The sequence below is a fragment of the Gambusia affinis genome, linkage group LG20 (assembly GCF_019740435.1).
Source record: "Gambusia affinis linkage group LG20, SWU_Gaff_1.0, whole genome shotgun sequence".
Taxonomy (NCBI): domain Eukaryota; kingdom Metazoa; phylum Chordata; class Actinopteri; order Cyprinodontiformes; family Poeciliidae; genus Gambusia; species Gambusia affinis.
The window spans coordinates 16,336,587-16,350,559 of NC_057887.1; the positions used below are offsets into that span (position 1 = coordinate 16,336,587).

General features: G+C 35.3%; 1 protein-coding gene and 1 long non-coding RNA gene across 8 annotated transcripts in view; one reads left to right on the forward strand and one right to left on the reverse strand.

Moving 5' to 3' along the window:
* On the reverse strand, window positions 1–7,015 carry LOC122822703 (catechol O-methyltransferase domain-containing protein 1-like). 4 transcript variants are annotated; one of them, XM_044101530.1, is made up of 7 exons: window positions 6,935–7,015; window positions 3,693–3,817; window positions 3,490–3,595; window positions 1,514–1,632; window positions 1,203–1,257; window positions 458–591; window positions 1–380 (listed from the first exon to the last, which is right to left on the reverse strand). In XM_044101530.1, the coding sequence occupies exons 1-7, from the start codon at window positions 6,957–6,959 to the stop codon at window positions 228–230; spliced, it is 717 nt and encodes a 238-aa protein (XP_043957465.1). In that variant the 5' UTR covers window positions 6,960–7,015; the 3' UTR covers window positions 1–227. The 4 variants fall into 4 exon arrangements, with proteins under 4 accessions (XP_043957465.1, XP_043957466.1, XP_043957464.1 ...); XM_044101531.1 differs by lacking the exon at window positions 6,935–7,015 and adding an exon at window positions 5,138–5,259; XM_044101529.1 differs by lacking the exon at window positions 6,935–7,015 and adding an exon at window positions 4,730–4,882.
* Window positions 6,429–13,973, forward strand: part of LOC122822704 — a 129,767-nt gene continuing 122,222 nt past the window's right edge. For 3 of the 4 annotated variants that reach the window (XR_006369198.1, XR_006369201.1, XR_006369199.1), the window contains exons 1-2: window positions 6,436–6,516; window positions 8,155–8,245. This is a non-coding gene — a long non-coding RNA (uncharacterized LOC122822704). Of the gene's footprint in view, window positions 6,517–8,120; window positions 8,246–13,973 lie in introns of all 4 variants that reach the window. The other variant, XR_006369200.1, reaches the window with a different exon arrangement.

The window sequence follows — 13,973 nt, forward strand, 5'->3', positions numbered from 1 at the left end:
TGTTCTCCACTGAATTTTATTGCAATAGGCAACTTGGTGTAATTCAAAAGGAATGTTTCACTTTAATCAGATTCATTGGCCATCATTCAGAGATTAACGGTCATAAACACCAATGTGAAAGTTCTGTGTTTAGGCAGAAACTAAAAAAATTAACAAATCATGTCCTTCATACAGCATGTGACTTTAAGTTTAGAGCTCACAATGGTTTCAAAGATGTGATGGAAAATCTACAATTTGATTGCTAGGGTCAGGCCGTCTCCCACTGTGAGCATGCTCAAAGTAACCCGGATGTCTCTGTGCAGCTTCTTGTTCAGCTTGTCAATCGCAACAGTGTCGGCATCATTGGGAGACGGATTCAGCACCCTCCCACTCCACAGCACCTGAAAACACCACGAACATGTATTATTATCCATAATAAATGGAAAAAGAATGTTCCTATTTTCAGTGAAGCTCTCACATTGTCAATAGCGATGATGCCTCCTTTCCTCAACAGTAGCAGAGACTTCTCGTAGTAATTGTCATAATTAACTTTGTCTGCGTCAATGAAGACAAAGTCAAACGTTTCGGCCTGGCCAGAAGATAGGAGTTCATCTGTTAAAGAAAAAGACAAACATTAGTGAAAATGTGTGTAGGTTTAGGAAGTAAGTCTTAAGTTTTCACTCCTTACTGTTGGAGTTATCTCCCTAGATACAGTACAGAAACAGTATTGTTTCTGTTGTATAACCTCTGGCTGCAACAAAGCCAACCTTTAATTTTCATATTTAGAGGAATTTAAGATTTTGTTCTTACTCGTGACTAAAAATCTGCTATTTAGCCATTGTTGCTTATGTTGCTTTTTAGGTATCAACGCATTTTAAACTAAGTCAAACAAGCAGAATATTACTGGTGGTGTTATGAGCTCCTACATGGGAATACCTTTTTGAAGTTTATTTGATCTTTTTCATAGATATTCCAAATCCTAGACTCAGACTTGCACTAAACCACGTTTGTAACAGGTTACGTTACTGATTGGTTACTCCTTACAACCCAGATGGGCTTTTCTGCCTTTTAAGCATATCTGCATATTGAACAAGCAGTAAAAAAGTAATAAATGACATGAGGACTTTCTGTGTCTACGAAATGAATAATTCCCAGTGACTTTCCCAACATCTGAAGTACAATTCCTGTCAAATTTATGTTATCAAAGACTTGAAGCACTGTACCGAGAGTTTGCAGTGCTGGTTGAATGCGGAGATCGATTTTATGTTCAACTCCAGCCTATAAGCAAAAATACAAACATTAATACAGAAAATCAGTAATCAGAAACTTATATTTACACCAGGCACATACACTTTGGTTCAGTTCACTGCTTGCTTCCAGCAGATCCAGCTGTTTCACCACAACAAGCTGGATAATGGTTTCTCATAGAAGCATATTGAGCAATGTCAACAAAACTACAAACTTTTTGCAATATATAATATAAAAACAAAGCATATACAGTTGATTCAGTCATCAGAATAGATGGTTACTGTACCTCTTTCCAGAACGGTTTGCCGATATTCGTGTATTCTTCACTGATGTCACATGCTACCACAACTCCATCCTCTGGCAAGGACAGCGCCATATTTAGAGTGTTGTAGCCTGTATATACTCCTGTGAATACAGGGTTAAGGTTAGGGTTATAATGTTGAAATATGATATCACAAAGAGTAAAAACTTTATAAGTAAGTAAATACCTTTGTGGCTTTACAATCAGTAGTTTCCATAACCTGATAACATGTTAATAACCAAGTTTCAGAATAAAGCCAAACTTTAGTGTATTTTATTGGGATGATATATGACAGACCAACACAAAGTAGAGCACAACTGTAAAGTTAAAGGGTGGACTGCAGTATTTTCTGTAATCCCTTAGCTGGCATGTAATAAAATACAAACAAGCCCTTTTATGCATGTTTTTAAATAAATATAAATAAAGATGAACTTAAAAAATAATAATTGATTTGGTCAAAACATATTTCAAAAGTCCATCTCTTTCCCTACAGACTAACATGGTGCTACCAAGCTCAATCATCAGGGTCACTGTCTGCGGAGGTATGTCACAGCAGGCGGTGACCTGTAACCCAAATTCAGCAGGTTTTTTTCTTCTGGAGAAAGCTGATTTCCTGGCAGCAGATGCATCCAAACAGGCTTTTAATCGGCTTTTGAAATGTGTGCAGCGCTGTTGGTCAGGCGCCAGCATCAGAGTGGAAGGATGAAAGAACAGATTATATAAGAACGAGAGTGGGGTACTGTTTCAGACCAATTTGACTCAACTTTATGTTGATTTGTGGTCCGTTCTTTCTAAAGATTTAAAATTGAATGAAATCAGTTCTATTCAGCATGGCCACTCTTTAATATGTTCTATAAAAATTGATGCTTGTGCAGATCCAGAAAAAGACTGGAAAAAGATTCCTAAATGTCCAGAAAAAGAAAGCGGTTCCTACTTTTTATTGGTATATTTCAAAAGTATTGTCAGAAACCATTTAATAATTTTTAAAATTGTTTTAAAGATCCATAAATACTGGATAAAACAGTCTTAAAAGGGAAAATGATACAAAACAGTTTGGCTCCTCGCTTTAGACCTGTGGTGAGGAATTCAGCAGTAAGAATTGATGACAGTTACAAATGTGAGAAACTGGTTGATGGCGTTACCAGTTTCACCATCTGGAAAACTGGTGACTTCTGACTTTACCTAGATCTAGGTTTAACTTTAGTAGATTTCTGGTTAAAGTTGGAGCCCTTCTGAGAAAGTGACCTTGAAAAGGCTTTGGATGTTTTTATTGGCCCCCATATCAATTATTGCAATGAACTTAATGTTGGAGTAAACTAGGGTTCCCTGGCCTGTTGATAAGTACTTGAAGTCACAGTCACATCATTTCTGTACTCTATTCACTGGCTCCCAGTGTATTTTAAAGTTGCATCTTTTTATTTATGTGACCTTTTACAAACATTACTCAGAGCTCTTCTGTCTGTTGACCAACATGTTCCCTAGGTCAAAGTTCAAACAGTGTGGTAACCATTTATTTGCAAAAGTTGGTCAATACCTGGGAAATTCATGGCCTTTAAATTGCTTACCATTAATGATCTATTCCTGTTTAAAGCTAAGCTAAAACACATTTGTTTAGTGTTGCGTTTAGCACATAGTAGCGCTATGTTAATTTGTTTGGTTAAATAAGTCTTTATTATAGTCTGTTACCTTTGTCATATTTTTATTCTTGAACTAATAGAAAGCACTTTGACTCAGGAGTGACTGTTGTAAAGTGCTATACAAATAAAAAAGCATTTTTTAAGATGTTTTAAAAACAGCTTGTATTGTGAAGTGATCCGGCCTTTCATAGAATAGTGTCAAAAGCCATAAGAAATCCTGCAACAGTTTTCCACAAATCTTGCATTGTGGTAATACGTGCTTTTTAACCTCACAGTTTGTCATCAAGGGAAAAGAAAGTGAAACTAATTTGGATGCCTACTTACCAATCTCCAGCACCTTTTTGGCTTTAATTAGTTTAGCCAAATTGGCCATGAACTGCGACTGCTCACAGGCAACCATCATAAAGTTCCAGGAGTCCTGCATCGTCCTCTAAAAGCAGCAAACAGAAACTGATCACATACAATTTCCTGAAACCCGATCATATTTGACCACACAGAATTCACAAAAGCAGTACTCCAACACTGACCAGCCGTAGGCTTTTCAGAACCGGATGTTCCCTCAGCGAATGATTAAGCACATACTGCATCAGTGGGCTGTCTTTTCCCCCGACGTGACTTTTGGAGATGCTCATTCTGAATGGTTTCTTTTTTCCTGAGGGCAAACATGAAACAATAAGGATCTCAAGAGTCCAGATCTCATGAAATTGCAGTCTGGCATAGGGGCTGTTATTAAATAGAGATGTAATCCAGGGCAAATGACCTCAGAAGGGAAATTAAATTTAAGTATTTGAAACAACAGACGCTGCTATAAGACAACAAAGGAAATAGTGACGTGATCTAATGTTGTAGCTTTAGGGAAACATAATAGGTTAACAAGAAATTTGTATCTGATATAGAATATTGAAGAGAGCCATAAAGAAACCAAGAAAAACTAAATGGACGGTATGCAATAAATCTTAAAATTTAATAATATACATACTACACAAGACTGAATAATTTAGCTTTACTAAGTGCAGCATTTGTTTGTATAGATCTGTCTCTCAAATCCATTTACTGGGACATCTTTGCCTCCTACCACAATAGACATTACAGAAATGGTTCAATTAAAAAAAAAATGAAATATAGACACACTCTAGTAAAGTTTAACATATCAAATAGAAAAATTCAAGTGGTAAATAATAACTTTGAAAAAATATATTTATTCAAAGTTTAAACAGATGTCTCAGACTTAGGTTTGAGGAGTCATCGCATTTATAAAAACAATCAAACTAGATTTGTCCGATTTATCCTTATCCTTGTTTTTTAACCCTAAATAAATTAACATTTGAAAAACCAACACCCATTCACACACACCACCAGACTAATCCTGAAGGATTTCTTCTCTTTTTGTTATACTTAAATACGTCAGATCATTAAATGTTAATACGAACTATTTTGTCTTTTCCCTCCAACTTATGCACACGCACGAGCTCAGCAAACCTGTTCCTGGAAGGTTACCTTGAAAGCATTGTAAATCTCAGACTGAATTAGATTATTAGAAAGAGCCGAACCTCTTCGCTCTTACCAAGGACATATCCTGCGACGAAAACAACCCCGACGACGAGAGAGCCGACCAGAGCCTCTTTGGAAATATTGCGATAAGACATGTTTGTAAAGAGCGATAAATATCCACGCAGGATTATACAGCAGGGCAGCGCAGGCTCTTCCGTGTTGCCTCAGCTACTGTACCGTAATACTGTCAGGAAAACACTACGCGCATAAGATGCAAAAAACATAAATAACCAATGTACTAAATGGAAATGATGCCCAAGAATATTAATAATAAGGACAGACAACAGGAAATTATTAATTTAGCCAGAAGTCAGTTAAAGTTCTTGCTTGCAATCGAATGAGCAAGGTAGCGTAGCTGGCTACAAAGGCATGACATAAAGCGTAAAACGCAGCTCAGTCCTTTAAACAAAATTTAACTCACCACTTTTAAAGTTAGTAAACCTCCTTCCCCGGACTGCAATTACTGAGGCGATTCCTTCTTAAATGAGCCCTGAAAACCTGGTAAGTCATGTGTGTCTGACAGTGATCATGTGATCCCCTGAAGCTTTTGTGATAGGATTGTAAAAGAAAAAACAGATGGCCCCTGTCAGAACCGAGGTTCTCTGCAAATTGTTGGCCCATTTAATAGAAAATGTTTAATGTTTTGTGATGCTGTCCAGATATTGGGGGGGGGATTTTTATTTTAAAGTTGTTAATGGCATTGCATCTTCTTATTTATGTGACTTTTATGTGCCCAGAGCTCTTTGGTCTGCTTACCAACGTCTTTGCCAGGTCAAAGTTCAAACAGTGTGACCATTCATTTTCAAAAGCTTGTTCAAACCTGTGAAATTCATGACCTTTAAATTGCATTACTTTGTGTCTGTCACATCAGATACATTAAAGTTTGAGTTTGTGATATTTCTCTAACAAATATAAGGCAAATGTAACATTAAGTACTTATGTGTAGTGGATAATTATGAAGTGGAAGGAAAATATTGTATGATTTTAATTTAAATATATATGATATATATTAAAAAAGTATGGCATTCATTTATAGCCAGGCCCGTTTACTCTGATACCTCTAAATGAAATCCAGTATAACCAACTGCCTAATTGATAAGTAGCATCTACTTAAGTATAATTAAATATCAGTATAAATCCATCTGTTTTGTCAAGTTTTTCCTCCCACTAAATTTTCCATTAGTTTACTTGGGTTCAACACCTGCTAAAATGCCTGCTTCTTCAACAATGACCTTTTGTGTTTGAAGAACAACTTTAACATAAGCAGTCTCATGCTTGTGTGGGCCATAAAAGTGTATCAGAAATTCACTGTTAGTACTATGTAATGTAGTTTCCTGAGAACTGGAATTTTGTATTTTTCAGTCACTGGCAGCCACAATAAAAGTGAAGACTTAATTATATCACATATTAAATGTATAGAATATGTTTAACTTTTTAAATTGATTTACAGAAATAAATCAAACCTTTTGATGTTTGCAATTCATTGAAATGCAACTGCATTAACTACTTCTACTCTTTTAGTCGCTAAGCTCAGTTGAAAAATCTTGAAATAACTCTAAAAATAAGCAATGAGTCCACTAAAGATAAACATTAAGTAAAAATTGGGTTTAAGCTAGTTTACTATTATTCCTTTCCGCTGCTCGAAAACATCTTCGCCAAGATAATTTAAACTGCCTTCTTTCTTGCTGAAGTAGCAAGTATAGGTGCTACTTTCTTCAATCACCACACGGGGGAGCTACAGTATTGCCAGTCCTTCCGTCTGCAATGCACTCAAATGCTAGGGAAGGAGGCAACGGGTAGGTAAGTTGTTTAATTATGTTTACTCACAAAAACTAAAACGGAAACAAATTGGACAAGAAATATAAAAACCCCGTTAGAAGCCGAGGACAGGACAGGCAAAGAAATGGTGAGAATCAGCGGGAACTGGAAAAGAAACAATGGCTGCAAGGTGACATGATTAGTAAATGAGAGCAGGTGTGACTAAAACAAACGGAGTTCCGGGCTGCAAACAAAAGAAAATAAATGTAATAAGTTCCATGAAGACAAAACGGAACCACCAAAATACAAAAATATTATAAAAGGGAATAAATCCACAGACTGTTCATCCATCAATTTCTGAACTTACTGAATACAAAAAAATGCTTTTGCAACCTTTGGTGTATTGCTTTCTGTGCAAATATTTATACATGAATATAACAAAATACTAAATAGTTCTCACCACGAGCTGCTTTGAATACCTCCATGAAACGACGAGATGATCAAACTGTAGTCAAGCAGAGAAGCTCAAGATTAATCTTTTAAAGTTCGTCTGCCCCCTTCTGGTTAAAAATACAAACCGAGATCTACAGTATTTTAAAATTCTGGAATTAATCCTATTATTTTAACTTCTAGTTAAAATAGACTTTGTGCTCTATAATCTAAAAACTACATTTCTACATTTTCTTTCTCACATCTGCTCTGACTTTGTGCAGCAGTAATGTTTTTCTATCTTGATTTTATTTAGTTAGTAATGTATCTGATTTATTACATTAACTACATTACAAAAACAGCATGTTCATATCAAAAAACTAGCAAGTTTTACACAATATATATTTCAATGTCAAACGTTTTTAGTTGAATACATGTAGAAATTTGGTCCTAAATCAGATCTACCACCATGCTTTAGCCTACTAACTTTGATTAGAAACAAATGTCTTGTTTTAATGAAAATAATATGCACAATTTTATCGAGTTTGTAACTATTTATTTAGATGTGTGATGTAATGTTAGAGTGGACCTTAATGAATGCCTCCTCTCCTTTAGTCCCCTGTTGATTTTCTGATAACTGAATAAAGGCTTCTACTTGTTCTTAAAATGGGCTGAATCCTTTTAAAAGCTGAATCATTTAAAAAAAAAACTTGTGGCAAGTTATTTTAGTACCATATGCTTTTTACTCAGGCTCTAAAGTGTTCATTGTGTGAGACACTTGGTGAGATGTTGTCGTTGTCTCCACTTGTAATGCCAGTGTTCATGCACAGAGGGGCAGTGATTACATTGCAAATAAACTTAGACATGTCTCAGCTGTCTGGTTTGTCCACAAAAAGCTATTTTTCAGATTTCTGGCGTAATAGTAAAAATCTGAAAAAATGAATTAGTTTTTTTTTCTTTAATGTATGTTTGACACACCACCTGTCTTGACCTCAGTGTTTATATCTATAGAGGCAGGATTAGCTCCACTATTTTAAGCAAGTGACCAAGGTTATATTATTAAAGGTGGTTTGATTCCTAAACGTCTTATTTTTTAATAAAATAAAGGAATTAAACCATGATATACTACATAGCATTGAACATAATTGTTTCAATTTAACCAGGTGTTGATTTCAGCAATAAAAGAGCTAATGCGCCTCTTGTTCATTTACTTTTAGATTCCCACTTTGCTTCCTGACTTGTGGTTTGCAGGCCAGTGGTACGCAGTGACAGAGTCCAGACAACAGGAAAGAATAGAGTAACCCCCCAGGAGAGTTGGGACATTAACTTCTGGGCTGGAGAGGTGAGACGTTTGCTTCAGAATAAACCTCTGCTGTGAGTAAATGCAAAAACAAAGACACAACATTGGCCGGTTTGGCTTTGATGTTATGGACAACTTTTATTGACTACAAACTGTATCCACAGTCTTCTGCAGAGGTCTGAAAGATTAGTTGTTGTTTTTAATAGTTTCTAGGGACTAAAAAAGGATGAAGGACCTTAAAAACTCAGCTATATAGGCTCCAGTCTGAAATGAGTTTACATATTTACCTTTTCACAGGCTAATTTCTTTCCAGTTTAAGAAAGAGACAGAATGAAAACAACCAGAAAACCAACAGAAGTATTTTCAGCAGCATTATTTATTTATTTTCTTTAAGCTCACTTTTAGCTCACTATTTTAAGTCTTTAATGAAATTCTGATTATGCAGTACCTTGCAACAGTATTTGCCTGCTAGCTGAGTTTTTCATTCAGTGTGTTTTATTGCGATTTTATGTGATGCATTAACACAAAGTAGTGCATAATTATAAAGTGTGGAAAGAAATAGCTTCTAATTTTTTTAAAACGGAAATTTAAATTTGCGGGCAATTTTGCACATTTATTGATCTCTAGGGATGAACATTTCTGCCAGTTTGCAGTACAATTTAGTGTCAAAGTGTCTGAACATCAATTGTCAAGTCTTGCAACAGATTCTCAGTTAAATTCAGGTTTGCACTTTTACTGCACCGTTCTCAAATATGAAGATGGTTTAAACTGTTCATTTGTAACTCAGGCTGTATGTTTGGGGTTATTGTCCTGTTGGAAGATAATGAAAGATATTTCAGCCTCTAACAGGTTTTCTTCCAGGATTGTTCTATATTTAGCATCATCCATGCTCTGATTAACTCTGACCAGCTTCTGTAGCCATACAAAACAAACATTTTTCAATAGCATGATGCAGCCACCACCGTTTGGTTTTCTTTTTTCCACAAATTGCGTAAATCAAACCTTTAATTTTGGTCTCTTCTGACCAGAACACTTTCTGCCTTGTGTTACTAATGTTGCCTATATGGCTTGTAGCAAACTGTTAGTGAAAGTTCTTAATGCTTTGATAAACATAAACCTTCTTCTAATTAGTATTCACTAAAGTCCAGATTTGTGTTGTAAACAACTAATAGTTGCTGTGAATCTTTGTAGCTCCTCCAGAGTTACCATGGAATCTGGCAGTTTGGAATGATTTAGATTTTTATTAAACATTTTGTTAAAATTTATTTTCACTTTGCTTCTCAAATATACACCAGTTTGTGTTTGTCTATCACACATAAAAGACAGATGGTGTTTATATAACTGTATATACATCTATATACAGTTTGTCTTGTGACAATATCTATAATGATCAAGGACTACAGTTACTGTTGCATGCACTCGAGTTGATCTTGCTTCTTTACAGATACTAGAACTCTAATCGTCTGACTAAATATTTGGGAAATAATGATATGCATTTTATGATCTCACATGAAAATGTTGTATATGAAAAGTCTATGCTTTCTAAGCCTGATGAGGCAATATTCTTCATGTCATTTAGTTGATGAAAACTTTATGGCTTTCTCTATCCTTGGCATTGGACAGCTCCTCTGTAACAAGCTTTATTAGTTGTTCTCATCTTTACCCTTTGTTAAACTTTATTACTGAGCAAACATGCCCCCACAAACTCCACTGCTGGGCTTTTTTTCCTTCCCAGACAATGAAATGTCATGTACGCCTCTTGTCTTAGCTCTGGAGCTTGACTTTGGCAGCAGTCTTTCTCTTTGACTGACATATGAGCGAGTGATACAGCCCCATCAAAAAGTGCTGCCTGACAGTTTGATATGACAGGCCTCTTCAGACCAAATATACTCCTCATTCCTGGTGCTACATCATCCTGACAAGACAAAAATTGCTTAAAAATTTGATTTGGCTCTCAGTAGTTTGATGCAGATTTCAATGTGAAATTATGGAGAAAAAAAACACTTCCAGATATTATTCCAACTATGTATCTGCTCTTTGTTAGATTTTTATAAAATCAAAACTGTTTGTTTATATTTTGCTATGAAATGTCAGAGAATTTGTGGGACAGATTTGATGCGAGTGAATTCTGCTGGGTTTCTGTCTCAGTTATCAAAAAGGTCTCCTGTTTGATATTTTTTTACATTTTATAGTGTTTGAGTTGATGTAAACAAAGATGATTATTTTTAAAATTTAAAGTCAACAAAGTTTTACAGTCATTGTTAAAATATCAGACTTGTCTAAACAAGTGGATTTAGTGGGTACGTTAAACGTTCACCCGAAGTGAAGCAGGATAAATCATGGGATCAGTGGATTATTTACCATCTTTTTCCATTAGTTGAGGAATCAAGACGAAGGTGGGATCTAAATTGAAACATCCACAGGAAACTTTGTGTCTTTTCTCCTTTCCCTTTGTCTTGACTTACCCTATAATGTGGTTTTGCTATAACCATCAGGGTCTGAAAATGATTGTCATCACTACTGAGAGCAGATCAAGTCTGACTTTAGGTTTACAAAACAGCAGCTTCATAGGACTGGCAAGAATTCATAAAATCCCAGTTTTCCCATTCCTGCCAGCATTGTCATTGTACAGAATAAAAGTTTCACTACAAAATGATCATATACATAATTTGGAAGTATGCACAGTCCCAGGTCAATGTCAAAATAAATGAGAGTTTTGGCTCCCTTCTCCATCTGTAGCACCGGAGCAGATGCAGTAGATACATACTAGTATACGTAATCGAAGGCTATTTCTTCCCATCCCGTTGATTATACCATTTATTATCCCCCTTAACGTGCAAATTCGATATCCCTGCGTGTTTCTATTTGTATTCGCTCTGTGAGAACTGGTTTGGAAGTCACAACTACAGCATAAACTTATGGTAGATGATTTGTTCTAATAGTGTCTAGTGATCAACCCATCTGGACTAACATTAAGCAATAAAAGCATTATTTAATACCACTGAACACCTCATTCCAATTGTTATCTACCTAAATGCTGCTATTTGTGTAGCTCAAGGGAGTTTAAAACCATTGTTTTTCTAACCTTCTGTAGCAGCTGTCTGTGCTGCGGTGATGATGCTAGCTTTTCACTAAGGAGGAACAAGTACGGCTTCAGTTTCAGCTAGGTTATCTGTTTTTATTGTTTTTATCTGCCTCTACAATATTGCAAAAGCTAACAGCTATTTCAGCAGAATCTCAGCTTAAGTAAAACAAAAATTATTTCTTTTTCTGCTGATGGAGGTTGATTTTGCACTAAGCTGTGTTTTTGCTGTCACTATGAGGATTTTCCTACCTTCAATTTCAGTTTGCATTAGAAAAAATAAATCAACTTTAGCACCCATAAAGTCACAATATTTTTTATGCTAAGGCTCTTCAACCCAGGACTCCTCATACAATATGGCCACTGAAAGAATTAAATGTAGCGGAACGTGCAAGGTGGACTTTTTATTTGCCTGTTTGATGGGTTGTATTTCCTTATATCTGTTGCCCACATAAACCTGTTAATGGTATTTTTTGTGAACATGACTTAAGTGTTTCACAATCTTGAGAAAAAAAGAAGTTACTGTATTAGCTTATATTTCTGGTTGCTGAGAACATCAGAGAACTCTCCCACTGCTTTTGCTTTTCCACCACACCATTAAGTGAAGTAACCTGCGTCATTCCAAGATACAGGTTCTAAGTTTTGACTCCTGTGGTAAATTGGACCCACACTGCTGTCTGTGTTTTGTGGGTAATGAGTGAATCAAATGGGAGAAGCAAAAGCTAGTGGTACCCCAAACTAGGTTGAGTGGTTAAACAAGATTAATGTGATTGGGTTTGGGTATAAGACGAGTCTACTGTGAGAAAACTTAACAGGTCTCAGATTGATGCCATGCATGTCTGCGCTAATTTAACCTTAGCTTCAGCTCTTGTAAAAATGACTGTGTACACGCATATTAAAAAAAATTATCACCAACAATTTTTCAAAATAGTAAGTCTTTATTGAGAGCAAACTGAAAATAATTCCCTGTTTGTGTGAACAAACGCGGCAAATAAAGCTGATTCTGGTTCTGATTAATAGAACAGAAAATTTAATTTGAATGGTTTTATTTACACTATTTAATTTATATACATAATTATCATTTTAGACTCACATGAAAATAATTAATAAACTAAATTACATTTTTATCAATTATTAATGGATTTTTTTTTTTTTCCGCCATTAGCAGGAAGATTTGTTCACTAATTATTCTTGTACATGTGCTGTCATCACATGGGCGTGTTAATCCTCATCACTGTGATTTGCCTACATGCAACCCTCCTATTTAGCTCGTAAAATGTATAAACCTTAATGATTCATGGCAACCATTTACATAATTTATAATTAAATCACAACCTGATGGCCTGAAATTTATTAATAGTGAAAGTGAATGTGCCACGGTTGTAATATACTAATTAATATCTTCAGTTATCATTGGCACGTTGCTCGCTTGGCTGGGGTCTGGATGTGGGGCAGGAATAATACATTGCAGCAACGAATTATATGTGCATTTAAGTGGGAATGTCCTGGAGTGATGGCCACAATATGCATTTGCCTAAAGAGCTTAATAAGGGAATTGGTTTTATCAGAGTTGTCACATGTTCTGTCTAATCATTATGAACACTGTGTAGACGGGGCAAATGCATTTTCATCCTCCAGCTCCAGAACAGGGCTGCAGGGCATCTGTAATGGTGTTGTACTCATTTCCCACAGTCACACTGACCGTAAACCACATGTGCTCTCTCTGACACACTTCATCCTGTAAACTAGCAAAAGAAAAAACTGCCTGACTGAGATATGTTTTTCGTATTATGAAATAGTCTTCAGTGATGAAATGTTGAATTGCAATATCATTGGCCCTATTTTTTCAGTCATATAGCTTTTCATGTATCTTGTATTATCGTCAAATTGGTTTTTTTGAAATTTATTGAATGTGAAAATATTCATTTAATGTAATATAGGTTTTATAAGTTAAACCAGAAATATACAGTGGGACATATTATTCACTTTTAGTCTTATTATACAAGTTGGTTGTTAACTGATTTTCCATTAATTTAATCAAAAACAGGGTTAAAATTTAAGAAAATTTTCACGTTTAACTTTTTAAATCAATGGACCGCTTACTGCCTTTCTGTTTTTATTTTTTTTTTTAGTTTTTTTACTGCAATTTGTACACAAAGAAAACTGAAATTTGTTTTTGATTTTTAAAATGTTAGATTACCCATGAGGTATTACCATTAATTGACCATCATCATTTTATCTCACATAGTTTGTAGTTAAACTTTCAAGTCTCATTTCATTTAATTATTTTCTGTCATTTATTACTTTTGAATTTTTTTGAAATCTTTATTTATTTGCTGGTTTTTCCTCAGATTTTTCAGTACCAGCAAATTAATGAAATACTTTTCTTGTAAATGTCAATGCATATTTGAACAAATGGTGTGTTTTCAACTACCGGTAGTTGTTTTTGCCTGTAATATGCTAATCTTCTCATGAATATGAGGTTCATTCTCCAGTAACTACTTTCTGTTGTTAATGCCTGAATCTGGATTTGAGGAAGTGATTCCTTATAGCCATGAGTAAATTTGGTAAAACCTTTATAAACATTCCTCCTCCTTCTAAAGTGCAGCACACAATAAGCAAACCAACACCTACCCAAGGCAAAGATCCGTTTTATTAGAGGTGGTTATAAGCTTATAAGCTTTGCGA

Bases quoted from the DNA above. Each gene is read 5' to 3' on its own strand.
- LOC122822703 (XM_044101529.1), bottom strand. From the start codon at position 4,811: ATGTCTTATCGCAATATTTCCAAAGAGGCTCTGGTCGGCTCTCTCGTC. The intron at 1,258-1,513 runs GTACAGTAACCA...TTTTGCTTATAG, and splicing joins GCAAACCGTTCTGGAAAGAG to GCTGGAGTTGAACATAAAAT. The intron at 592-1,202 runs GTACAGTGCTTC...TTTCTTTAACAG, and splicing joins ACCAGCACTGCAAACTCTCG to ATGAACTCCTATCTTCTGGC.